At 56.0% G+C, this 26688-nt stretch overlaps 1 protein-coding gene and 1 long non-coding RNA gene across 6 annotated transcripts in view; one reads left to right on the top strand and one right to left on the bottom strand.

Annotated features, from left to right (window-relative positions):
• Positions 1-639: 639 nt before the first annotated feature.
• Positions 640-26688, bottom strand: part of LOC125709765 (BCL-6 corepressor-like) — a 37759-nt gene continuing 11710 nt past the window's right edge. For 4 of the 5 annotated variants that reach the window (XM_048978566.1, XM_048978569.1, XM_048978567.1 and 1 more), the window contains 11 exons: positions 23390-26311; positions 22216-22272; positions 21718-21835; positions 19938-20183; positions 15726-15997; positions 13734-14015; positions 6789-6955; positions 5914-6059; positions 3383-3460; positions 2198-2360; positions 640-1449 (listed from right to left, as the gene is read on the bottom strand). In XM_048978566.1, the coding sequence (XP_048834523.1) occupies positions 1155-1449; positions 2198-2360; positions 3383-3460; positions 5914-6059; positions 6789-6955; positions 13734-14015; positions 15726-15997; positions 19938-20183; positions 21718-21835; positions 22216-22272; positions 23390-26311 (4746 nt within the window). In that variant the 3' untranslated portion in view covers positions 640-1154. The remainder of the gene's footprint in view (positions 1450-2197; positions 2361-3382; positions 3461-5913; positions 6060-6788; positions 6956-13733; positions 14016-15725; positions 15998-19937; positions 20184-21717; positions 21836-22215; positions 22273-23389; positions 26312-26688) is intronic. The other variant, XM_048978570.1, reaches the window with a different exon arrangement.
• Positions 11769-12229, top strand: LOC125709766 (uncharacterized). Its single transcript, XR_007382833.1, has 4 exons — positions 11769-11897; positions 11943-12028; positions 12116-12158; positions 12202-12229. It is a non-coding gene; the product is annotated as an uncharacterized LOC125709766 (long non-coding RNA).

The following is a 26688-nucleotide window of genomic DNA, read 5'->3' as shown; positions in this document are numbered from 1 at the left end:
ACAGGTCTTTGTCGTAAAACTGAGGAAATGACAGCCGGATCAGCATTCCTCAAAACCAAACCGTGGAAAAAAAATCCGGCACGGTGACAAATTATTCCCAGTGCCTAAACATAATTACGCCATCGCTCTTTTTGCCCTTGGGGTAACTTGTCAAACCCATTTAAACATATGTGCGTTAAATCGATAAGCCGCATTGCTGTTGTGAATGTAGTACCCGATATCTGACCTATGCGCGGGTAGCACGCGCTCTCGCACTCGCCTGAAGTGTGTGCTGTGTCCCCCCGACGCTTAAAAACGGTTGTGTCTTACGTCCCCTCCCCCCAAGATCTCACATTAAAGAAATGGTGGCAGCTGAAGGCGTTTTATGATTTTATTGCCATTTAGAGAAACTTTTTTGTAAAATATAAATACAAATGGGGCATTTATTAATTACAAAGTTTAAACATATCCCCAAAATGATAAACACACCAATGAGAAACAGTTACGGCAATTATCATCCCATTATTTACAAGTTAAAGCATGTTTTTCCGAGAAACAGCCCATTTTAGTATTTTAAAAGTTCTTTAATATTTTACAAAAAAAAACAAAACATGAAAATATCTTAAATTTTCTTATCTTAAATAAGGGACAAAAGGGGGGGGGGGGGGGGGGGAGTTCGAACACAGGTACAAATCTGCTCTTGAACATCAAACTCTGAGCAACACATCTTAGACGGTCACCACCTTCCCGTGAAGATGCCCTCATTGAAAATATTTCAAAAATAACATTAGGTTTGCAAAACAATATTAATTTACCTGACCAGGACAGGCAAGTCTGTAAACCAGTAATGAAGTGCACGGTGTAATTAAAACAGACAGAAGACCTTGCTGCAGTCCTACTAGCATGACGGTAATCTCCACTGCTTCCAATATCTGGATACAAGCTAAAAGTAAACATTCTCCCACAGGGGAAAAATGGCCAGCATATATAAAATAATAAAAAAAAAAAAAAAAAGGAATTTTTTACACATTTATATTTATAAAAATAAGAGATAAATTAGTCTTTTCCCAAGAGAATTGGACACGTCTCCCTTTGTGTCTGGGCCGTTGACTCTGTAGTCCAGTCCGGAACATTCTCCAGTATCTACACAATATACAAGAGATGCCACAACAATGTCATGAGACCGCAATAGCGCCGGAATCCCAGTGGTCATCCAGGCACTCTATGGACGAGCCCAGGAGTGTGACCAGCTCTCCGCTAATCTCCACCAGGTCCAGCAGCTCCTTGCTGTCAGGCAGGAAGCCCTCAAGCTCCTGGGGGCAGGAGAAGAGCTGGCTAAGCGAGGCCTGCTTGTAGAATTCGGCCTCGGCGATGGTGGCCACCTCGATATGCGCAAAGGCGGCGCGGAACATCCGGGCCGACATCTTCAGCCTCTTCAGCACGTCTGAGAGCAGCAGCCAGTTGCGGGGCCTGGGCGGGGCAGGACAAGGAGGCGGGGCCGGTCAGGAAGGCGGGGACAATGAGGCGCCGTTCTCTATGTCATTCCACACATTTCACACCGTCTACAGCTTTAAAATTTCAACGGGTCCTGGCACACACACGCACATCATTCAGTCATGCAGTTCAAGTAAAACCTTCTTGATGTGCATGCGCGCACACACGCACACACACACACACACACACACACGCACACACACACACACGCACACACGCACACACGCACACACACACACACGCACACACACACACACGCACACGCACACACACACACACACACACGTGTGGCTGGACAGAGAGGGGAAACAGACACCGCAAAATCGATGTCACTGAAACCAGGCCGTTCGGCAGCTGGGTGGGGGCACAATGAGAAGGATAGGTGGTGATGGGGGGGGAGCAGCACAGGAGAGCCATTAATACTGCATCAGGATCAAGTGGCTGCCGGCAGGGGTTGGGGGGGGGTGGGTATTTCTGGGCGACGGTGCGCGGCAGCACCATGTGGGAGGCAATTAGATCTCACGGCTTTTGTTTGCCTTTCCGGTGCTGCGCTCTCCCATGTACAGGCGGGTGTGCAAACCCCGGAGGGAAGGGGGGGGAAATCGGGAGGTGGGTGGTTAGGGGCCTCAAAGCAGAGTCTGAAAGCAACACAGTGGGAGTCGCTCCTGCAGCCACCTGGAGCTGGATGACAGCTGTATTATTACAGAGTGTCAGAGGGACTCACCCCTGGGACAGGGACACCTGGATGTTGTAGCATGGCAGGAGCGGCCGGTCGGAGAACTCGAACTCGAAGACGCCCCTCTGCTCCCCCTCCTCCTCCTCGTCATCTTCGCCAGGCCCGGGCGGGTTGGCCAGGATGTCGAAGGCAGCCCAGTCCTCAGCAGGCTCTGTAAACAGCGAGGCACGGGGAGTGTTCAGAAAGCCCCGCTTGGTACTGGCGTGTTCACGGGCGTACGTGCACACACACACGCGCACACACACACGCGCGCGCACACACACACGCGCACGCACACACACACACACACACACACACACACACACACACACACACACACACACACACACACACACACACCAGCCAGACGGCAAACTGAGGAAGTCTCGGGGGGTCGGGGTTTCTGTTCCTGTCAGATGATGGAGCCTCGTGTCTCCATCTGCGGGTGATTTAGGGTGTGGGGTTACGTAAACAGCACCACGCCACTGCTACCCTTTTCTCTGGAGCCGTGCTAACGCCCCCCCCCGCCCCGATTCACCGGCGAAGTCTGGGCTCCTGTCGCTTGTCAGATATCCGCTCATTTTAAATCTCGCTACGCTGCGTAGACACCGTTCCGGGGAGAGCTGGGAATGATTCTGGCAGGCAGTAAATAGCTGCTGGGAGTTTGAATGCAATTATCCCAGTGATTAAACTGGGAATGTAAGAAAAAGGAAAACGGGAAAAAGACGACGTGGATAGAATTACTGTCTCTTCCTCAGGAGGAGGAAGAGGAGATCTGGTTATGGGGGGGCATGTCTGTTTTCCCACTACAGCTGGCCTGCCAGGCAATAAGCGCTTGAGCAGAGTCAATTTATGGATTTTTATCTCAACCACCTCAACTTCCCCCAGTTATTATGGCATTCAGCCAAGGAGTAGGAATTTGGGGGTGGGGGGGCACTTTCCAACCCCTAGCCGGAAATGCATCCCAAACTTATGCCTTTGCAGTGACCCCTGTTCACGCTTACATGAGCTCCACTGTCCATTATTTTATCATCAAAGTTTAAACCGTATTGTCACATTCATGCTTCCAACATAATATGGAAGCAATGGAATTCTAGAAGGTTAACCATGAGTGTCCTCCGTCTCTGCAGATGATCGGCTGTCTCACCCCAGCGATGTCATGCGGGACACATGTGGCGATATGACAGAACTCACCGCACACTGCACTGCCGTACAGCTCCCAGCAGAGCCTGGGGTCGTCATCGTCTCGGCCTTGCAGATCGGCGAAGTAATCTGTGAGTCGGGGGGGGACAGTCTGTCAGACGACCGCAGCCACGCGCAGAGACGTACGGGAAACACAAGCAGCCGCTTATCACCGGCAGACAAGGAGCCCTTAAATCATACGCTAGAGGACAAACTGCTAACGATCGCTGATAAATAGGAGGACAGCGAGCGCCGTTAATCCCAGTGAGGGGGTTCCAGAGGGGCCGCGGCTCGACCCCGGCTGATAAAATGGGACCAGGTGTCCACGACAGCAGGGGTCGTTTTCGCCCCCGGGGCCCAACGGGAGCGGTATTTAACGGGCACAGCCAAGCGCTGCACCGGCCTTGTTAATGCCGACCCTGGTGCGGATGGACGAGATGGGCTGCGAGGCTGTGCTGCGCTTGATTAGAAATCTCCCAGCGCGCAGGAACGGGCTGACGGGCGGGGGGGTGGGGGGGAGGAGGCGTAAATCAACGAGGCAGACAGCGTGCCGGGTCGCAGCGCTGATTTACCACGCTCTTTCCGCCGCGCGCCTTGACGATACCCTTGGAGGGGATGAATCAAGCAGACAGGAGCCGGGGGCGGGGGGGTGAAATGGCCCAGCATGTGACTGCACCGGGCTCCGGAGCACTTGCCTCACCATCTATCAAGGCTGCCGTGCACCAGCCAATAGGAAACCGCTACTGAAACCACGGAGACCGCTCTGCCAGAATGGGGCTGCCTCAGCCAAGTTAAACGTCTGCCTTTTAGCAACGAACGCCTCGAACTCAAATCTCCACAGCTGTGCGGGTGGGAGGTGCTTGGATTTTACCGCTTACCCGCGCACCACTGAGGGACAGGCTCGAGTGGGGCTTCGCGGTCCGGGACGGTAAGCTCCGGCGGTAAGCCGTGAGGGGGCCACCGTGACAGGTAGATACTGTACTGGACCCAGATTAGAAAGTAACCTTAAGAAGCCTACAAATGATACATTTATAACTTCATATTTACACCCCTACCCCACATACAGCGAATTTGTATAGGATATCCTGATCATTTCTTTGCTCAGAAAAGGAAGGATGTGAGAAGGCAATCAAACGTAAGCAGATCCGGTGAGAGAGAGTGGCAAAGGGAGGCCATGCTCACTGTGATGGTGGCTGTCCTCGTGGGTGGGGTGGGGGAGGGGGGCAGCATGCAGTGGGAGGTGGTAATTAGCGGAGGAGTGGCAGACACGCTAATCGAGCCACCCTTCCGAGGACGAGGGGGGCAGCCAGCCCACGTGACTAGAGGCCTTCCTCCCCCCAAAAGGAGGCCCAGGACAGGGTCCCCCCCCCCCGATATCTCAGTGTAACACCAAGACACTGAGCAGAGGGGCGTGCGGTTTCATAACCTATTACGGGAAAGTCTCGGCTGATTGCTCACCGCTGCTAGGAAAAGGGTGAGCAGACCTTCGGCGAGTGAAAGCGAAAGGCTGTACATCCACAAGCTTCTAAGGACGGGGAGGCCCCTACTGAGGGCGACTGCATATAGGAAAGCAAGGCAGCAAAGAACGCAGAGCAGGGTGGCGAAGCACTCTCTAGGCAAGATTATGAATGTGGCTCCTGCCAAATCTCATTTACGGCGGTTCCGGATTAGCGCAGCGCCTCCGGATCGCCGATTCTGCGAGCCTAGGAACTTTAACCCTGGCCCGGGGCCCCCGGGTGCTCGCTAGAGGAGATGAACATTTCACCCTGACCGGGCTAATCGGCGCTATTGTGTCAAGGAAATACCAGCAATGACTGATACTGACCATGGCGATTCTCAGGACGTTTTCCCTTGTGATTTTGTCAGCAATACTCCGCCCCCCAAAATAACAGCACACAGTAACCCCTGTGGGGGGGGGGGGAAACGGTGCCCCCAGCGATGTGATTCTAGGATCTACAAAGGGTACAGTACACCCTGCATGTATTTTTGTGGAGGGGGGTGCGTGTGTGTTTGTGGCTCATGGGAGGGTGCTGTGGCAGACCGGGCTGACTAATACCGGCCCAACACCCGGGGGGGTCGGGGTCCACAGGGGGGTGGTCACGGTACACGACGCCCCCCCCCCCCTAATGATTCACTGCAGACTCTGCACACCTCCCCTCCAAAAGACAGCTTCTTGCCCATCTGCTCTGCAGCCTGCCGGCATATGTTACCGGCGTCCCGTCCTCCGAGACCCGATTCCAACAGCTGCCGTGCTCCCCGAGTCCCTTATACATGGGCCTCGCCACAGCGGAACCGGCACTGGCTCAAACCACGCTGCGCCGCGGCAAATCGGTTATTAAAAAGAGAGAGCGGGGGGGGCGGGGGGGGGGGGAAAGCGAGGCCGCTCCCAGGAAGAGAAAGGCAGCCCGGCAGCTTCGGCGAGTCCTAAATCTGCTCTAAGAAGCTCGCAATTTCCCCGACAGGAGACCTTGCACTTAAGTAAATACGCAGGCGGTTGCTAAGTAACAGGGCGGTTACAGCCGGAGGCAGCGACGGCGGCTCACCTAGCAGGAAGCACTCCATCATCTCACTGTGCGTCATCTTGAGGAGCCCACGGCCCGAGTAGGTAGCCAGCGTGGGGTCCGCCCCGTAGGACAGGAGCAGCCGCACCACGTCCAGGTGGTCGTTCTCAACCGCGTCGTGCAGAGGCCTGCCATCGGTCCATCGGCCGGAGGGGGGACAGGGAGAGGAGTAAAAACACCGGTTAGAGAAGCGGGAATCCTCTCCCCCGTAAACTTCAGGGGAGCATAAATTCAGGGGCAATTCTAGGATTTTACGGAGGAGGACATAAGAGGGGCCATAATCCGCAGAGAGAGGGGTCAACTTTATCATTAGCCAATGATATGCTTTGAAATCGTGAGTGACAGTGAAGGGGGTACTCTGGGGGCCAATCGGATTTCACTGCCCCTGTATCAGGGGTGGTGCCGTCATCGTCCCGAAGCACCGGAGAACCTCAAACGAGGAACCTCATGAGCCATCGGAGAAGAAAAAGTCCCTTTATGAGGTGCTAAAGCTGTAGCAGAATCCGTGTTAAACTTCCAAGCGTCGCGCCGCGATTCCGGAACACCGTCCCTCCGTAGGCTGCCGAACAGCGACTCGTTCATTTATCTCAGCAGTAAAAAAAAAATAAAAAATCCAGGCTTTTCGTGGATTTTAAAATTAAGACGAGGTGCCAAAGTTTTTTTTCCCCCAGCAAATTACAATCGCTTTATATAAATGACGCAAAAACTTTATAATTAACATCTTTCATATGCAGTAGCGTTGTTTTGCTCTAAGGAGAGAACTGAACAGAACAGCATCTATAGCAAATACTGGGAATTCTGTTGGGGGAGGGGGAGGGTTGCTGGGAGACAGGGGACCGGACAGGGACGGCCAGTACCTGGTGCCATCCTGGGCGCTGCAGTTGATGTCCGCTCCGTACTCCAGCAGGTGCTGCGTGATGGACAGCCAGCCGTGGGCACAGGCTTCGTGTAGCGCACAGTAGCCGGCGTTGTCACGGTGATTCACGTCGCAGACTTTATTCTCCAAGCAGTAGAGCACCACTTCCTGCAGGAGCGGAGACAGGGGAAGCAAAGCAGCGTAAATGCCACCGCAGCGGAGAGCGGGGCCGACGGCGCGGCAGAGACGCAGGACGCTGCTCCGGCTTCGCTTCGTCCTCGTCAGACGAGGGGGCGTGAAACACACACACACAAAAAAACAAAGAAAGAGTAAGGTGCGCATTCCTCTGCTGTTACCACACGGAAGCAGACAGGGGAGGATTTTATTTGCCCGTTCTTCGCGGTGACACCCCTCACGCGACAAGGTCGACACAGCGGCTTCTCTTTCGATAAGCCACCCTGGACATATCCTGCGTTATTTCGTCCGGGATTAAATGAAAAATCAGAATGGACGACAACCCTGATAATTGGCTTAATGTCCAGGTCGCGGCCATAGAGGTCTCTCCTTATTTATTTATTTAATCTATTTATTTATTTATTACTTTGTTGACAGAAAAGAGCAATGGAACTATGTTTAATAGACCCCAGGAGAAAAAAAAAAAGCTCATTTAAACTTCAATCTCTTTCAAATTCCTATTTCTATGCAAATTTCAGCAATTCCAGCCAGGTCTTTTATAATTTCCCCTTCCCTCCTTGCAAAATGGCGAGGCTGAGAATAGCTCATCCAATCTGTCCACAACGGTCAAATGAATATTTTGGACATCTGGTTAACAAATCTGCTCTCAAGGAACTGCTAGTCTTCAAGCCCCCCCCACCCCCAAAAGGCAACCCCACCACCATCTCTTTGGGTGGAGAAAGAATTATTTATTTTCAATGATGGGAAGTAGCTGGTAGTAATCGCTTCTCCCCGGGGTGAAAAGCAGGGGATAAACAAGTAGTGAAGCATATGGATCCCGCCTTTGGGCGCTTAGTGGCCCCCCCCGCGCACGAGTGGTTTCTTAGCACTCTGGAGAACGCACACGTTCTCAACCTGAGGTGCATCTAAACTGTCAGGGGGCCTCTCAAGCTGCCCAGTAAGGGGCCGGCGCTGCTGCGCTGAGACGCCGATCGGTTTCTGCACCGTATCTGGACAGAACCAGAATTAAACGCACCATGATTAATGGCAGGTACACAGCGGACGATGACTCAGATTCCGGAGCCGCCATCAACGGCACCGAGCCTCTGTGGGCCGGCAGATGTTCGGAGAAGGAATAAAACAAAAGCAGGGTGATTATCTGTTCATTTCTGCTCCGGTTAAATCCAGTCCATCACGCAAACAGTAAGATAAAACAGGGAGTTAAATGTCACGGAAATTCACCACCCCGTTTTCAGTGATGAACACAGCCAGAGGACGGCAACAAGGTAACGAACACGGATTTAGCACTCCGCCACGGACCCGTACATCTCTACGTGTCCCCCTCCCCTGGGGCATCTGACAGCCACCTACAGACACGTCCCACATCACTGCCCCGTGGACACCGATCTCAGAAAACGGACAGGGCCACACCAGCCCGGGCCAATCAGGTTGAAAACAGACCCCTGAATACTGAGGGACGCCGTGCGGCTCGGCGGGTTAGAACCCTGTGCCCGTGATAAGGCTGTAGGTTCAGATCCCAGGGTCGGCAGAACTGCGCTACGAACTGGCTGTCGCTGCCTTTTCAACTGCATGTTGCTTCATTTGAATAAATAAAGCAAAAAAAAAAAAACAAATAAATCAAACGAAAATGTTCCGCACAGTTTAACCGCTGAAGGGAGGTTCAGAACAACAAGCCTTCGCTGTCTTTGCTCTTTTTCCTGTGGCAGTTAAGCTTCTAGCTGGGGATTTCAGGGGAGGGGAGCGACAGATGATGAGAATGCGGGCAGCATCACGGCCACCCCCCCCCCCCCCCCCCGACTGGGCCTGGCCTTTAAACCCTCCGCTGAGAGGACCCATTCATGCGACAGACCAAGCGCACGCTGGCACTGCCCCTCACGCCACCTCCCCGTCTGGTTTCCAGGAAACGGTGCGGGGGAGGACAGGGCACCACCCACAGGCAGGCGGAAATGGCGACACTCAGCCAGGTCTTTAATAAACAGCACTTCACATGTACCCCCAGGAGGGGGTCTTAAAATAAAAAGAAATATGACCACTTTCTTCGCTAGTGCTCGACACGGGGGGACCGTGGATTCCCGGTCTCGATGTGTAACGGCGGGGGTCCCTGCTACCAGGGTCAGACAGCGGGGGCCAAGAGGCGACCGGCAACATTAAGCGGCACATTAAACAAACCAATAAAGGTCTTTAAGAGCTGGGCAGGGAGGCGAGTATCCTCGCTGGAAGCCGGGAGATCGGCGTGACCAAACAAGGAGGAATCGGTAGCTTACCGCGCTCAGGCAGCGAGACGAGCGCCCAGTTAACCCCTTACAGCGCCGGCCGCAGACTAATCTCATTACTCTGTGTTTGTTTTTTTAACACCGGCGCTCAGTACCGTTTCAGGCCTCCCGCTCTGACACGCTGCCAGCTGTCCTACTCGTGCTTCACAGACGCACGTCAATCGCTATAAATAAAAGATTCTTAGTACAGTGGATCAATTACAGTCATCTGCACACGAGATGGCTCACGTTAAACCGGACACTAAACCGTGCAGGTCAGCCCGTAAAAACCACAGCTCAGCCGACAGTAAAGGGCCCCGTAGCCCCCCCCCCAGTCTGACAGAAGGCATAGCACCACCCCCCCGACTTCAACTGAGCCCACCCGATGCAGACCAACCCAGAAAGACTAGCCAAGGCGTGGCCAGGGGCTGCATGCTAATTCTGAGCGAGATTCAGACTGCACTACTCTTGGGGAGAATCGCGGACCCCCCACCGCACGCAGGGGTGGTGGGGGGGACATAGCTGATTGGAACAGCTCACTAAAGAGTGCAGGAGGAAAGGCTGAGGCTCACTAAGTGGGGCTTTTAATTAAGAGCGAACGCTGCAAACGCACAATCAGTCAGCGAGCGGGGAGGGGCGGGGCGAGCGAGAGAGTGAGAGAGAGAGCGAGCCACACCAACCAGGGGGGGGTGGGGGGGCTGTCATTACAGTCCGGCAGGAATGTTCCCTGACGGCTCCCGGAGACAGGAGCAGGCAGGGGGGCGGGGGGTGCACCTGACGGGAGGCCGGCATGACTCCCAGTAATGGTGGATTGGGGGGGGGGGCACTCTAAGCAGTTTGACAGGACGCAGTGGAACCAGAGGCCTGATGAAACCAGAGGCCTCACTATCAACTGCTATCTGTGTGTGTGTGTGTGTGTGTGTGTGTGTGTGTGTGTGTGTGTGTGTGTGTGTGTGTGTGTGTGTGTGTGTGTGTGGCACCCACCCACCCAGCCTCCCTCCCTCCGTGTCTCTCTCTCTCTCTCTCACACTCGCTCTCTCTCCCTCTTGCCCCCCTGAGTTTTTAAACGCAGCTGCCCCCCACCCAGTGTGCCTAACGCGGGAGCAGACGGGATCTCCGTGTCGGATGGCACCCTGGAGTGCCGCGACATGCTTTTAATGTGTACAGGTGCCGCTTCCGTGGCCCGAGTCAGTGGCAAAGGGCTAAATCGGCAAAGGGGCCATTTGGGACGGGATCCAAGCAGCCAGGGCAAAGAGCGGAGGCCAGAACCAGGGCCGTGGCCCGCGAACCTGGCCGGGGCCGCAAGCAGGGTATCACCACACGCTGGGGGAGGGGGGATAGCTAAAGGTACAAACCCCCCCTGGAACAGTGAGAAGGCACTGCTTTGGGGCGCCCTGTCACATTTGCATATGCAAAGAGCCTTTCAGTTTTTTTTTTTTCCTTCCAGTGAATTAAATCAAGTTATTTGGAGGCACCAGAAGCCTCCGTAATGAAAAGGACAGATTTAAGCGGGTTTGTCTGTCTGACGAGGCGATCAGGGGCACGGATCTGGAAACGGGGGTGCCGCACACTCAGCCGCGCGAGCGGGATGGGGGGGGGAGGGGGTGCCGCACACTCAGCCGCGCGAGCGGGAAGGGGGGGGAGGGGGTGCCGCACACTCAGCCGCGGCGAGCGGGATGGGGGGAGGGGGGTGCCGCACACTCAGCCGCGCGAGCGGGATGGGGGAGGGGGGGTGCCGCACACTCAGCCGCGCGAGCGGGAAGGGGGGGGAGGGGGGTGCCGCACACTCAGCCGCGCGAGCGGGGAAGGGGGGGGAGGGGGGTGCCGCACACTCAGCCGCGCGAGCGGGATGGGGGGGAGGGGGTGCCGCACACTCAGCCGCGCGAGCGGGATGGGGGGGAGGGGGGTGCCGCACACTCAGCCGCGCGAGCGGGATGGGGGGGGGGGGGGGTGCCACACACACATTCTATAGATAGATACGCAATAAGGAAGCCAAACCCCCTTTTTCTACTGCCCCCCCACTATTTTATACCTTACATTACCTCCATCCAATCAAGCATAACATAATGCATCCAAATTCCATGGAGCGCTCTGGGGCCTCCCCCCACCAGCTCAGATTTGTCAGGGAGGTGTTGCTAAGCGAGAGGTGGTGGTAGCGGGGGGTGGGTCTTTGAGGCTGCCCTTGCGGGCCCCACTGTGCTTCAGTTGGCGCGGAGCCCCTGGGAGCCGCTGACGGCTTATCACATGCAGGCAGTTAGAGGGCTGCTTCCCGTCTGTGCCCCTCCTCCCAAGAAACAGCATAAAAAGGCAGCGGCCACTGCACAAGAAAATGCTGCCCGTATCCCACACTGACTGACACGACATTAGCAGGTGCAGGGCGACTCTGCTGCCTGCAGTCCTGTGATCTCACCCCCCCTCACTAATGACTCCTCAGAGAACTCAGGGAACCCATAATCACTGTAACGCTCAGAGTCGGTACCCACGGGCCCAGGAGGGGCTTCAGAGTCCCTGAGAGTCGGTACCCACGGGTCCAGGCGGGGGGCTTCAGAGTCCCTGAGAGTCGGTACCCACAGGTCCAGGCGGGGGGCTTCAGAGTCCCTGAGAGTCGGTACCCACAGGTCCAGGCGGGGGGCTTCAGAGTCCCTGAGAGTCGGTACCCACAGGTCCAGGCGGGGGGCTTCAGAGTCCCTGAGAGTCAGTACCCACAGGCCCAGGCGGAGCTTCAGAGTCCCTGAGAGTCGGTACCCACAGGCCCAGGCGGGGCTTCAGAGTCCCTGAGAGTCGGTACCCACAGGTCCAGGAGGGGGCTTCAGAGTCCCTAAGAGTCGGCACCTACAGGTCCAAGTGGGGCTTCAGAGTCCCTGAGAGTTGGTATCCACAGGCCCAGGAGGGGCTTCAGAGTCCCTGAGAGTCGGTACCCACAGGTCCAAGCGGGGCTTCAGAGTCCCTGAGAGTCGGTACCCACAGGTCCAAATTGGGCTTCAGAGTCCCTAAGAGTCGGCACCTACAGGTCCAAGTGGGGCTTCAGCGTCCCTGAGAGTTGGTATCCACAGGCCCAGGAGGGGCTTCAGAGTCCCTGAGAGTCGGTACCCACAGGTTCAGGCAGGGGGCTTCAGAGTCCGGTACCCACAGGTCCAGGCAGGGGGCTTCAGAGTCCCTGAGAGTCAGTACTCACAGGCCCAGGAGGGGCTTTGGAGTTCGGCATGACATTTAATAGAGAGTCATGGCAGGTTCCTGGCGGGGGAGCAGGCACATAATCGGCAGGTTGGGCAACAATACAGGAGACGGCAACGCAGCATGAGACAAAGAGGGAGGAGTTGTGCTGGCTTTCCGTCACACACGCACACGTGCCACACACAAGCCCACAGCCTGCAGTCTGACCCGCCGACACCAGATGCAGAGGGCAGACAAAGGTATACTGTACAGGAAGGAAATAAAAAAAATGAAGACCAAAGGAAAAGAGAACTGCAGACAGGAAAAACCGTCTACCCTCCCCCCCGGACTGACCCGAGTGACCTAACCGCAGGACGAGGACACTCCATTACGTTTGGCATCCGTTAGCATGACAGAGAGGGGGGGGGTCAGGAAAAACCTCTTACAGAGAGTCAGATTTAGAGGGGGGAGTGAAGGGCAGCAGACACCAAAACACGAGGACACGGCACGGCTGATTGTACCGAGGCAGGGGGAGACAGGGGAATACAGGTCGCTATTACATTGCTATTAGTACAAATTTAGATTTGATCCCATTTTTTAACACATCATATGTGTTGCAGGTTTAAAAGTTAAAATCTGATTATGAGAAATCATATTAATTTATTGTAGGGAACATGGGAATATTCACGTTAATTCCACCCAAAATGCAGAATCAAATAAAATGCTATTTTACCGTCTTTCAGAGGCAACTAGATTTGTTTATTCCCTGGGCTGCTAGAAATAAACCTGGACTTGCTATCCGGCAGGAAATGGCGCTCGGGGGGGGGGGAGGGGGGGGATGGGGGGGAGGGCAGAACGCAGCGGCAGAGGAGGGGGCAAAGGTCGGCAGCAATGTATTCCGGGAACTGCTTCTGAGCAGGCAAGTGAGAGGGAGAGGAGAGTGAGCGAGCAAACGAAAGAGCAAGCGCATGAGAGAGAGAGTGAGAGCAGGTGAGCAAGTGAGAAAGTGGGAAAGGGAGAGAGAGAGAGAGAGGGAAACAGCAAGAGAATGAGCGAGGGAGAAAGCGAGAGAGTGCAAGAGAGAGCAAGCGACGAAGAGCGAGAGAAAGCGAGCAAGAGTGAGCGACCAAGAGAGAGAGAGCGTGCAAGCGGGGGCGCGCGCTAAACGATCGCTCCGCGCCTGTCGGGGACGCTTACACGCCACACTCGGTCTAGCGGAGAATTAACGAGGTGTGAGGAGCCGTGCTTGTACCGCAAAAGCGGGGGGGGGGGGGGGGGGGGGAGGATTGGGGGCTGCAGGAACAGAGCGGGGAGTTGGGAGTGGGGGGGCGGGGGAAGCAGCTTACCTCGTATCCCAGGCGGGGGCGGGCTCTCTGGAGCAGCGTCTCGCCTGCGTTCTTATTCACAATCAGCCGGCGCACCTCTGGCGGCACGGGGGCGGCTGGCGGGGGTGTCCGAGGGGGGGTTCCCGGTACGAGCGGCGGGGAGGGCTGCAAGGACGGCCGCTGAAGAGGGCTCTGGGCCACAGCGGGTCGGGGGGAGGCGGGGCGCGCCTTGACAGGGGAGGGGTCGCTGCCACAGTCAGACAGCGACGCCGACCTCTTGCGCATGGATCGCTTCAGACTGACCTGTCGAGGTGGGGGGGGAGGGGGGTTAACTGTCAATTTAAAGTGTCATGACACAAGCAGTCTGCTCCTCCGGCTCCGGGAATTCGGCCCGCTTCCAGTCAGGTCACCCAGGGCCAACATGTGGCTGGAAAAAGCACAGACAGCCTGAGCAAGGATTCTGCTGCTCGCGGAGGATACCCCCGGCCGACTGGGGACTCGCGGAGGATACCCCCGACCGACTGGGGACTCGCGGAGGATACCCCCGGCCGACTGGGGACTCGCGGAGGATACCCCCGGCCGACTGGGGACTCGCGGAGGATACCCCCGGCCCGACTGGGGACTCGCGGAGGATACCCCCGGCCGACTGGGGACTCGCGGAGGATACCCCCGACCGACTGGGGACTCGGCGGAGGATACCCCCGACCGACTGGGGACTCGCGGAGGATACCCCCGACCGACTGGGGACTCGCGGAGGATACCCCCGACCGACTGGGGACTCGCGGAGGATACCCCCGACCGACTGGGGACTCGCGGAGGATACCCCCGACCGACTGGGGACTCACGGAGGATACCCCCCGGCCGACTGGGGACTCGGGACGGGGATTCGGAATTGCAAGCGGGACGGTAACACGACCGCATCAGGCTCGCTATATATGGCTGGAGGAATGCACCCAGCACCTTTAGGGGACAGCGCAGTGTCCATAGGGTAGTCATAAACACCCCCCCCCCAACCTCGGGGCTTCTGTTCGGTCTGCTGGAAGGCATCCAGATCTCATCTCCACACCTGCTGTTCCTGGAAGACAGAGTCGATTCCTGGCAAAGCATTTTAAACCAATTTCTCTGCTTCACAGGGTGAATAAAAAAAAAAAAAATAAAGAAAAAAATCACTATCCTTAAGAGTGCCTGTAAGGCTGATTTCATAACTGACGAAGGTGGTCACTGCCAGGGATCAGTGGCCAGATGTGGGGGTGGGATCCCCATTGCTCCTGAAAGGGGAGTGTGGCAACAATTGGAGCCACGAAATAAATAACGATAATAATAAAAAGCGGGGGGTTCCAGCACAGTCCCATCGCAGGGGAAAGCGACGTGTTTACAATCCCTTCCTTTTGCATGTCTTACCCATGGTGACCGACCATGCAGCTCTGTGCCATGAACAGATATAACCCTAACCCCCACCCGTCCCATGCCTGGGCGGCCCGCCAGAGGTCTGTGTCACAGAGGGCACGCACGTCCCCCGAGGACAGCTGAGCACGGCATGGCCAGGCCAGCGTATGTCACCTTTCTAATGGGGGGGGAACAAAACAACAACAAAGGCTTTTTTTCTGGTAGCACTTCTGCAAAGAGCCGGGACACATTAGTGAGAAGCTGCAGAGGCTCCCTGACCAGCCGCTGCCAGCGACCAGCTCCGGCTTGGGAGGGCAGGTCCTCTCTTGGCTTCCTGCTACATGCCTACAGAGGGTCACGCGGATTCCCGAAAAGCGAGGACAAAGCCCCGAATTCAGCGCGCCGCGGGATGCGATCGGCAATGGCCCCTGTGTGCCACGGGACGTCATCGGCACGCGTGAAGGGCTCGCTTTGTTTCCATGAGCTGGGGGGGGAGGGGGGTTGGTGTCAGCGCCATACTTCCGCCCTGGAACACGAACCTCGTGTCAGGACCCCACCCCGGCAGCATTCTTCAGCGGCTGACCATTTCAGACACCCCCCGAGGCAGGCACCCTGCCAGCGGCTCACCTTGCGCTCGGGGCTGTGCTCCAGGCTGGTGTGCCCCCCCGCGGGCTGTGCCGCCCTCCGCCGCTCCCGCAGGCTCAGGTGCTTGGTCTTGCACTGCCGCTTGCCCTTGGGCTTCTCGGGGTCGCCGTGGCGACGCAGCCTCAGGCCCGTTTCCCTGCCCCCGCCATCCACACCCATCCCCCGCGGCTCCGTCGCCCGCTGCCACCTCCTGGCAGTGCCGTCTGGGGAAGGGGGGTCCGCGTGCGCAGGGCCCAGTGGGGCATCAGGGGGGACTAAGGAGACAGGAGGGAAAAAAGAAAGAGTTCGCTGGGAAATGACAAGTTACTCCCCTCACATGATGACAGAAAGAGCGCCGACCACCCAGGGCTGCAAAGGGCTTTACTGAGATGAACTGAACAAACCTTCACACAAAATGAGTGGGAGAGCGGTTAGGGGGGGGGGGGGCACAGGTTTATCCCCACATCTCACGCACGGCTGACAGACGTGGCCTGTTATCTGTGCGGTCCTCATGGAAAGAGCGCGGCTGAGCACCGGCCCCCCCTCCCCTCCAAAGCAGTGTGCATTATTTATCAGGGATGTGAGACTGGGTAAATGTGCCTTTGAATGGGGGGGGGGGGGGGGGGGGGGTGTGAGCACGCGTGTGCGTGTACACACACACACACACACACACGCGCACACACACACACACACACACACACGCGCACACACACGCGCACACACACGCGCACACACACACACACACACACACACACGCACACACACACACACACGCACACACACGCGCACACACACGCGCACACACACACACACACACACACACGCACACACACACGCACACACACGCGCACACACACACGCACACACACACGCACACACACACACACACGCGCACGCACACGCGCACGCACACGCGCACACACACACACACACACACACACACGCACACACACACACACACACGCACACACACGCGCACACACACGCGCACACACACACACACACACACACACGCACACACACACGCACACACACGCGCACACACACACGCACACACACACGCACACACACACGCACACACACACACACACACACGCGCACACACACGCACACACACGCGCACACACACGCGCACACACACGCGCACACACACACGCACACACACACACACACACGCACACACACACACACACACACACACGCACACACACGCGCACACACACGCGCACACACACACGCACACACACACGCACACACACACGCACACACACACGCACACACACACGCACACGCACGCACACGCACACGCGCACGCACACGCGCACGCACACGCGCACGCACACGCACACACACACACACACACACACACACACACACACACACACAGTGAAGGGCCAGCCTTATTCACAGCTAACAGCCCCTGCCCACAACACAGAATACCCCTTGGACTTGGTGGGCGGGGCATCTGAGGAAACACAAGGGCGGCGCTATGCCCATAAACCAGCAAGGCACCCCCAGCCCCCCATGACATTGGAGAGAAGCCCCGCTCAGCGGCAGCGTTTTCCATCCGCGGCGTCGTTGGGAAGCGCGCTACACTTGCTCGCGGCAGAGGGGTGGGGGGAGGGGATCAGCAGGGCCCCCCCTGCTGTCTAAGCCTCCCGAATAAGCTGGAGATGAGCCACCCCGCATTTCCAGAGCGCTGCTTGGCTCAGCGCGGCCTGGCATAAACCGCCTCCCCGCTCCGATAACGCTTAATTAACACCCCCCCCCCCCACCAGCCCTGCCGCAGCCCTGGGGAAAGCAGTTAAGACCATTTCTCCGCTGTGAGTGCGCCACAAACCGCCCACCCCCCCTCACCAACTCCTGCGCCCAGCCACCCACCTCTACCACCCTCCCTCCTGGAAAACGACGTAGAAAAGCCCCCACTGACAAGCACAGGCCGCAGAGGACCGCGGGGGGCATTACTGGCGGCATTGGAATGGGAGCTGCTCAGCACTCTCCAGTATTAGAAGCAGCTGCAGTAGAAGCAGCTGCAGTGAGCTATGTACCCCTCCCAATGTGGAAAGACAGAACAGACACTGAGATGGGGGGGGTGGTTCATGGGGTAACCAAGAAGGTGCTTCAATGGCTATAACAGGTATCAGTCCGGGGGCCTGTCCAGCTTCAGTCACTCACTCAGTGCTTAGCAAACAGTTACACACACAGACACCCTCAGAGTGCTCCCCTCATTCCCTCTGACAGACAGGCTGGCAGACAGACAGACAGGCTGGCAGACAGACAGACAGGCTGGCAGACAGACAGGCTGGCAGACAGACAAGCAGGGATAAATGATTGCCTGTCTATCTTTGTGGGGACTCTCCATTCATATCTATGGGAAAAACCCTAATCCCAACAATGACAACCCTAACCCTACCCAGCCCTAACCATACAGGGGGGAAAAAAAAAGTTTATGACGATAAAAATGACAGGTCTTAATCACATTGTGGGAACATTTGGTCCCCACAATGTAACATATACATGACGCATGTGAGCACGTGCACACACACACGGGATAACCCGATAACACTTCAGGCACAACAGCACTTCAGGAGCACAAACGGTAGTCGGCAGCAGCATGGGGAAAAAAAAAAAAGATGAGCAAGTAAATAGTAAAAAAAAAAAAACAAATAAAAAACTTAATTCCCCATAAGGTGCTGAGGGAAGCCGCTGTACTCTCAGCACAGCCTCATGCGACAAGGCGGCGGGCGCATGTGCTCAGGGCAAAGTCACAGGACTGTCCTTGCCACGCTGGGGCCGACGGGGCCATCGCAGTTAGAGGGGCGGCGAACAGAAGCTCAGCGTCTCTCCGGAGATGCCAGGGGGCTCCCGGCACACGAGGCTCAAAGGGAAGCTGCCGGTGGCTGGGAAAAGCCCTCGAGCCGCGACCGCGGCGGCGAGTTGGGGCTGCCGTACTCGTGGCGATAAGACCTTATCTGCTCGCTTTTAAAGGCCGAGCGCTGAAGGAGTCACGCCGCGCTGGCACAGGCAGCGGCTCTGCGGCGACACGCGGAAATCAGCCAGGGAGTGACGTCGGCGGCGGGGACGAACGCGGCGAGACCGGGAGCCAATTTCGGCATGAAATACCGCATCTAAAGGCCCGAATTTCACGATGACCGCCTGGTGTGTGTGTGTCATGTTCAGGCCAGCTCCTATCGACCTCCTCGGAGGAGCGTTCCTGGAACAAGCTGCCCCCTACCTCTCCGCATGGATCTCCCGCAGGCAGGGCTGAGCCCGTTCCAGTTGGGGAAGCGGACACCTGCTGCCCACGGTTGGGGGGGGGGGCACTCAGGCCGGTCACCTGACTCTGCATGACTGGGCGGCACAGCCAACCTCACCCGGAATAATAAACATCACAGAGCACGTTTCCAAAACAAAATCCTACATGCCAGAAAACCTAAGCTCAGTGAGGCTTACTTCACTCCCCCTAGGAAAAAAGGCAGGGGGTGTTTCCACGTGGTTTAACCTCGTCGTGTGGCTGCAAATGCCTCCCATCGCCCCTCTCGCCGCAACCCCATTGGTGGCCCATAAGCCAAATGAGCGCTAAGCAGCTAATTGCCTTGGCTGGGGCCCCCTGATATGGAGCCTGGCTGATAAAGTTCAGCCTCTGGAGGAGGGAGGCTGCCACCACTGGGGTTAAATTAAACGCTTCAGCAGGACAAAGTGATCTGTCATTTTTGGTTCCCTCCCCCCCTACGGACCGGAGTGGAGATAAATAAAATAAAATTCAAATGACTGTAAAACATCAGCAAAAGGATTGTAAACAGGGAAAAACATCGCCTCCATGTGAGGGGGGGGGTGGCTCAACCAATCGGATGATTATATTTGATGGGTTTCCCCCCCCATGCATGAGTCATGTGACAGTGATCTGGCACATGTTGCTAACAAAACGGAAATAAAATGCAGGGGGGGGAGCAGTGGGGGATGTGGGGTGGTTGTGTGAGTGACTGAATCCACCCAGCGAGCACTGAGGCAGCCCATGTGTCACATGCAGAACACAAACAGACATATTTAAAGCTTGAAAACCATCAAAAGCTAAATGCACCAAGAGGGAAATCAGCATCTCCACCTCCTCCTCCTCCTCCTCCTGCTGCTGCTGCTCCTCCTCCTCTGAGGTGGGAGCGCTGAAGGGGACGGGAGGAACAGTCGGGGAGTGACATTAGTCACGCAAACGCTTACCGGAAACTAGCCTGGGTCTCTTTTCTCCGAGGGGGGGTCCGTCTTCCTCAGTCTGCTGGATTTGGCCCTCGTCCCGGTAGACGGGCCGCTTGCCGCCAGGGGCAACAGCCCCCTGGGGCTTCTCTGGTGCCTCCGGGGGGGCGACGGCCCGGCCTGCCTCCCTCTCAGCCAGGGGCGGGCTCTGACCCTGCCCGGCACATCGCTGCAGAACAGACGGCCTGTTGTTCCCGCTGGCAGCCCCCACACCTGGAGAGCGGCACGGGGGTGGGGGGAGGCACCCAGTTAAAAGAACAGAACAGCACATGCCATGAGGGGGGGGGGGGTGTAAATCAAGAACCTCATTTAAATAGGGACACAGACAGGGTTAAGTGTGGAGGGGGTCTGAACAGGGGTCCCAGTACTGCAGCCACCAAGTGACGTGGAAAATTTAGCCTCAGAACGAAAACAACACAGACCTCCGGCACACGGAGAGCGGCAGGGGCGCCGAGCAGAGCTCCTTCGTCTCTCCGTTCTTTAATTAACCTTAAAACGTCAGCTCCGGCCCCCTTCCAACACAAGTAGGCTCTTGGAAAGTTCCCCTCCCCCCAACCCCCCTCCCAGTCTCCAGGGCCCCGCAGAGATCAAGGCCCGACAGCGGCTTCCCGAGAATGTAGCGATGCGGCCAAAAACGGAACACTGGATCCCGCCTGCCGCACGGCGCCCGCGGCTCGCACTGGTGCAGCTGGGCTCGCACTGGCGGGCGCATGGAGCTGGCCTTATGCTGGCCTGGGCATGAGATGGAGTCCGCCCCCTCCCAGTTCCCCGCCCTGGGCACTCAGAACTCCAATGCCATGGGCTTAAATCACTTGATCTGTGAACAACAATCATATGACTCATGACACATCCATCCCATAATTTATCACTGTGTTTGTGCTATGGCAACCACCGCGGGGGATCACTATGGCAACACCATCTCCCCATAGCAGCAGCGTGGCTGTGCTGTTCACACAGATCAGTCAGTGCGTGACCCAGAGAAGGATCTCCTTTGGTCGGCATCTCATTGCCCTGCCTTCCTACCCTGTGAGCTGAGGCTCAAAGTTTGCAGACAGACAGAAACTCCCCAAAAATCTCAAGAAATAACAACTGGATGATAGACCATTTAACCCAACCCTGAAACACAGGCACACATTAAGTTAAACGGTACCTAAGACAGAATTCAGCACCCCCATTTGACTGATGCCTCTGATAGAGTGAACGAAAGAGGCAATGAGGGATAATTCCGGCGCCTGTATGTAGAGCGATAGTTGGAGTGATGCGCAGAAAAGCAGAAAGGAAAAGCAGGTAACGAACAGGAGCTAATGCAGTGCTGACTGCGGGATTTAAAGCACGAGACCGCGAGCCCGCACTGGGACAGGATGCCAAGACTCTAATCCAGCCACGGATTATTTTATTTTAAATCTGTCCGGCCTTCCTAACACCCTGAACTCACCACAACCCAACCGACTCCCAGCTGCGCATCATGACGATGGCCGCTGCTCAGTGATGCAGGGCATTGTGGGTAAAAGCTTGTAGGTTAAGATGGTGCCATTGTAATCTTGAGACACTTAACCTTAATGTTGAGCAACCAGAACTGGGTGAGTCACAACCTGTATGCCGCATATCGGACAAAAACTCACTTTTAAAAATGATCTCCAAGCCACGTCACGTGAAGCCTGTTTGCTGACGTATTTACTCCTGAACCTGTAGTCCAGCAGCAAGCAGGCAGTGTAGGATAGTGTGCTGGGGTACACAAGGGCCTTACCCTCCTTCCCGGCCTCCCACGCTGCCTCGCTGTTCCGGCTTCCCGCCAGCTCCTGGGATGCTGCCGTCCCACCTTCCTTTTCTTTTAGTTCCAGCTCAGAGAAGCGGAGCATCGCACGCTGTAGGCCCCCCCCCCACACACGCACACACACAGACACACGCAGAAACACAGCCATGAGGACATAGGCCACGCCGCCATCACCTCCCCCTCCCCCTCCGCGGCTTGGTTCAGGACTGCGGCTCGAGACGCTAATTCGCGGGAACGAGGGAGAGACGCCGGGCGCCACCGGTACCAGGCGGCCCCTCCCCCGTTTGCTCCATACCAAGTCTAACGCTCGTTTGACGCCGGCAGCGCTAACGCTGCTAACAGTTCGGTTATCACACAGCTAACAGATCAAACACTGGAACACAGCAGAATCACACTCAGTCATTAGGGATAGTGCTGCAAGAAATGATATTCCATACATGTGAATGTGTAATAAAAATATAAAGAACTGACCTCACTGTAAGCAGCAGGTTGACTTAAATTACTGTCCTCTTGTGATAAGCCTTCCATCTAAGTAATTAAAATGGGTGCTCAATATATCTTTCATTTTAATTACATGACATCTTTAACATTCAAAGCACATAGTCACAGCCCTTTCAGGACAAAAGTACATATATCATATGTACATGGGTTCAATGCAATGGTACTAAACAATTTGGCACTGGATTCCAACAACAGAAACGTGAATTAGAGGGTTACACATCATTAGCTGCATCTCGGCACGTGTAGGTCTTTATTAAAAAAAAAAAAACAAAGAACAAAACAAAGCTCATTACAGAGTCCTGATATTACAGGAAAGAAGAATTGCATGTGTTGATATTTAAGAACCCATGAAATTTGCCTTTAATCATTTTGCATTGCAGCTTTTTCGAATGAAAGTACGGCAAACATGAAGCCTCCGTTTACCCGACGTGTGTGTCACCCAGAGTGGAACACTTTTTTTTTTTCTCCTCTTTCTTTCAATCTCACATCTCAGAAAAGGCCCTAACCTTCTCCGCGGAGGAAACCACAGTGGAGGAAATTACATGCCCACAAACAACCCAGGTTAGAAGTATTCAGACACACTGGCGAGGCAGAAAACCCCACAGTGCTTAGTCTGGGACAAACACGGGGGAAATCTCCCCCGCCCTGGACTTCCTTGCCTCCATCCCTCTCCCACAAGCTTGCTGTGGGTTGACATCGCGCCCCCCCCCCCCCCCAGACCATGTGGACTCTCCTGGCCGCAGAAGAGATCCAGCCCGAGATTCAGCGACTCACACGCAGATCACGCATGTGGTTTATCCTTACTCTTTGCTAACCAGTATTGTGCAACAGCAAGAGGAGGGGGGAGGGGGGCCAGCCGTGTCGATTCACTGACAGTTCTTGTGAAAGGTTTGTCGCGTCAATAGGGGAGGGGCTTTTCCATGCGCTAAAGTCATGATAGAAATACTGAACCACGGAAATTCACAATCGTCCCTCCGTGTAGCTTAGAGTTCGTGTCACTAGTAGTCAATTAACAAGCACATACCCATCAACTTAGCAGGAGAACTTCAGGTTTCACAAACAGGAACAGACTACTTTCCTCCCCTTATGCCGACTAGACCACCCAATTGCCACGTATCAAACCCCACAAAGGACAGACACTCACCTGCAGAGCTCGCTGCTCCCGGCTTAGCTTGCTGGAATCCGCATATAGCTCTGTGGTGACACACTTGAACCGGTCGCCCACGTAGCCGGAGGAGTTGGCGATCCTTTTAGCCAGACTAGACCTCCTGGTCTTGGAGGAGTTATGGCCGTCATCGTCCTGATCTTGGGCCTCCAGATTTTCGGATGCTTCCCTGTTCAGCTCGGCATAGACCTGTGGTCGTGTTCTCTCATGTTTGCCCGCCTCTGAGGTCCTGTCGCCGGATGTCCTGGCACAGCGCAGCGTCTGGTGCTCTGGTAAGTCTGGGAGAGGACTCTGCTCGGCGGGGCTCTCCTCGCCGCGACTGTCCTCGGGAGATGCTCGGTTTTGGCAGGCGCCAAGTGGCAGACAGTTCTGGCCCTGAGGCCTGTGCCTGCTAGCGACCTCTGGCTGCCCGTCTGGCTCCCGCGACCTCTGAGAAGCCGCCTGGCTGGACAGGAGGAGCTGCATCAGCTCTGGCTCCTTTCCTGTGCCGTTTCCTCGGTCTCCATTGCTTATAGACTTGCTGGGATCTCCTCTCTTGGCGCCATAGGCACCGTGTCTCTCGGAGGCGCCATCTGTACCATCTTGGCTCGGGTCTTTTGCCGACGCCAGGGGCTTGCTCTGCGGCTTTGAACCCTGGCCCACAGATTTCTCAGCTTCCTTCTCGGGCTTGCGAGCCGCTTCCGCGGTCTCCACGGCATAGCTGCTCTTGTGAGTGCCGTCCTCGCTGGCCCGGTGCTTCTCCTGTGACTGGAACCTCCTCTCCAGCCTCTCATTGGCTTTGGCGTCCAGTGCTGGGTGGGGCGACATCAAGGGGTGCACCATATCCTGAGAGTCATGGTAGGTCAAGAATTCCCCATGGCTCGGTGGCAGCCCATAAGGGAGGCCCTGCTTCGGAGCCAAACGAGCTGGGTACAGACTGCTGCTGCCCAGCAAGACAGGATGAGGGTAAACCGGACCCTTTCCTGGCAGAGGTATGTGAGGAAGGGAAATGCTCTCGGGGACTGGATATGGTAAATATCTATTCCCATACGGTAAACCTGGTGGCAGAAAAGCTTCATTCTGGGGTAGGTAATGGTGGTTGGATGTGTGGCCATTCTCCAGGTGCGGATGCTGTGGCTTGTAGTTAATTTCCTGGGACTCGGGGCGCTTGGAAGTCTTTGTGGGCTTCGCAGAGGCCTGGCTATTTGCGCAATTAGTCATAGATGTTTTTTCTGAAAGGCTGGTACTGGATTTAGGCCAATCGCCATTCAGGTTGGGTGAGGGGGATGCGGAGGCAGGCCGGCCCACAGAGGTCACGACGGTAGTGGCTGGATTGGTGGGGGGGCTGCTGTTGGATTCCCCGATCCTGGGACAGGAGGAGCTACGCTGCTGGGGTATGACGCGTTCAAGGGTCTTGTTTTTAATTACCGATGGGACCTTGTTCTGCCCGGAGTCCACGAGCAGTGAGGATGAGGAGGAGGGACCCGGACCAGGCACCACCCAGGACGAATGCAAAGTGCTGATTATTTCGGGTCTCTCCGGGAGTTTGGAGGAAGTGCAAACTGCAGAAGAGGGGGGTGAGCCAGTCTCTTTGAGAAGCTCTCTGCTTGGGGGGAGTCCATACAGAGCTGTCGGGGAATGACCCAGCTTGGCTAAGGCCTCTAGTTTAGGGTTAAATCCAATAGGGGGGGTGCCAAAATCAATTTTAGCAGACAAATCCAAGGGTTTATCTGCCGGGTCCTTGCCAGGAATATGCTGAACGGACTTGTCCGACGGCGCTTTCGGAGGCGTTTTGCTCGATTTCCTCTCTCCACCGCTGCTCCTGTGCTCCAAGCTCCCCTCCTTGGGTTTGCACTTGTGGTTGGATGACCGAGCCGGGGAAAAGTGCTCCAGGGACAGGCCGCTCATGTAAAAGGAGTGGGACATGGATGGTGAGGATGAGGACGAGGATGATGAAGGCGGGCCTCGGGGCAATGGCTTCTGGAAGTCCAAAGTGCTGTCTATGAGAGGGGGCTGGCCATGTCGAAGGGCTGAGCGGGGCGACTGCATCAGGAGAGCTGAAGCAGAGTCCGTGTTGAGACCGCTACAGGTGATACCCATGGTGCCGGTACCACTGCCACTGGACCCTTTGCTTGATGAGACGGAGACCGCCTTGCCGCCGTGCAACCGATCATCGAGGGACGCGTGATGGGGTGGGGGCTGCTGGAGCTGCTGTCCGAAAGCAGGCGGCTCGTGGTGGACTCTCGGCCCGAGCCCCTGCAAGGTTTTGTCCTGACAGTGCACCAGTGGGGAGAGGGGAGTCGTGGCAACAGTTGCCGTTGGGATCCTCATGGGAGGAGCCAGGGGAGAAGATATGGGGGCAGGGGGATATGGTGGCATGTAGAATATGCGATCGGTGCCTGACGCGCCACCCCCCGCCCCAGCACACAGAGACTGATAGGCTAAATGCTGAGGAAGGTAGGGGGAAGATTGGGACATTAAAGAGGCTTTGTACATGTTGAAGGCGGCATACTTAGTGGAATCCAAGAAGGGGTACATCCCTGCGTCTGGGTAAGGGCTCATCCACGGGAGGCGGAGGTAACCGGCGCCACCATTCATGCCCAAGTCAGTCTGCTTGTCAAGCCCAAGCGTGTCCCCCACCCCTCCCGGCACAAGCAGCGGCTTCTGGAGGCCCGGGGGGGCACTCTTATACAGGCCAACGTAGCCATTAGTGGGCTTCCGGCTCTCCAGGGAAACGTCATGCTTGTAGTGCAGGTCGGGAAGGCCTTCGCTGACGTAACCCAGGGGCACGCCGGACCCGTCCCGCCCCTTGAGTCCAGGGTACACAAGGCCGCCATGGATGCGCAGGTCCCTCATCAGGGTGCTCTGGTCCATGCCCAAAGCTGCCAAAGGGTTCATCCTGCAGGATGTGCTCGCATCCACCTGTGGTTTTTGAAGATCCCTTGTGAGTGTATCAGTGTAAAAGCAATAGATCAAAATTACCATTAACTAGCTATTTAAATGCCTATCGGTCCTTTTTTTAAGGTGGGGTTGGCAGCAAAACAAACCCTGGATTTCTGCCTAGAGGGTGATCAAAACAAGTACAGCCTTTCTACTGCTGCAGGGCATGTCTAGATGACTAACGTGTGTCACTCTGATCCTACTGCTTAGTAAACATCAGAAACAGACACAGTGTACCAACACCAAGAAACGTATGAATAAAGTTTCAGCTGAATAGATGTGTGATCCATTCAAAAGATAATCAGATCAGGTCGAGGAGCAGGCACTGGTACAGCGCACGGCGAACACCTGGGGATCCC

This window comes from Brienomyrus brachyistius, chromosome 16 (genome assembly GCF_023856365.1).
Source record: "Brienomyrus brachyistius isolate T26 chromosome 16, BBRACH_0.4, whole genome shotgun sequence".
Taxonomy (NCBI): Eukaryota; Metazoa; Chordata; class Actinopteri; order Osteoglossiformes; family Mormyridae; genus Brienomyrus; species Brienomyrus brachyistius.
Note: the sequence above shows the minus strand (reverse complement) of the source record. Positions and strands in the feature narration are given on the sequence as shown.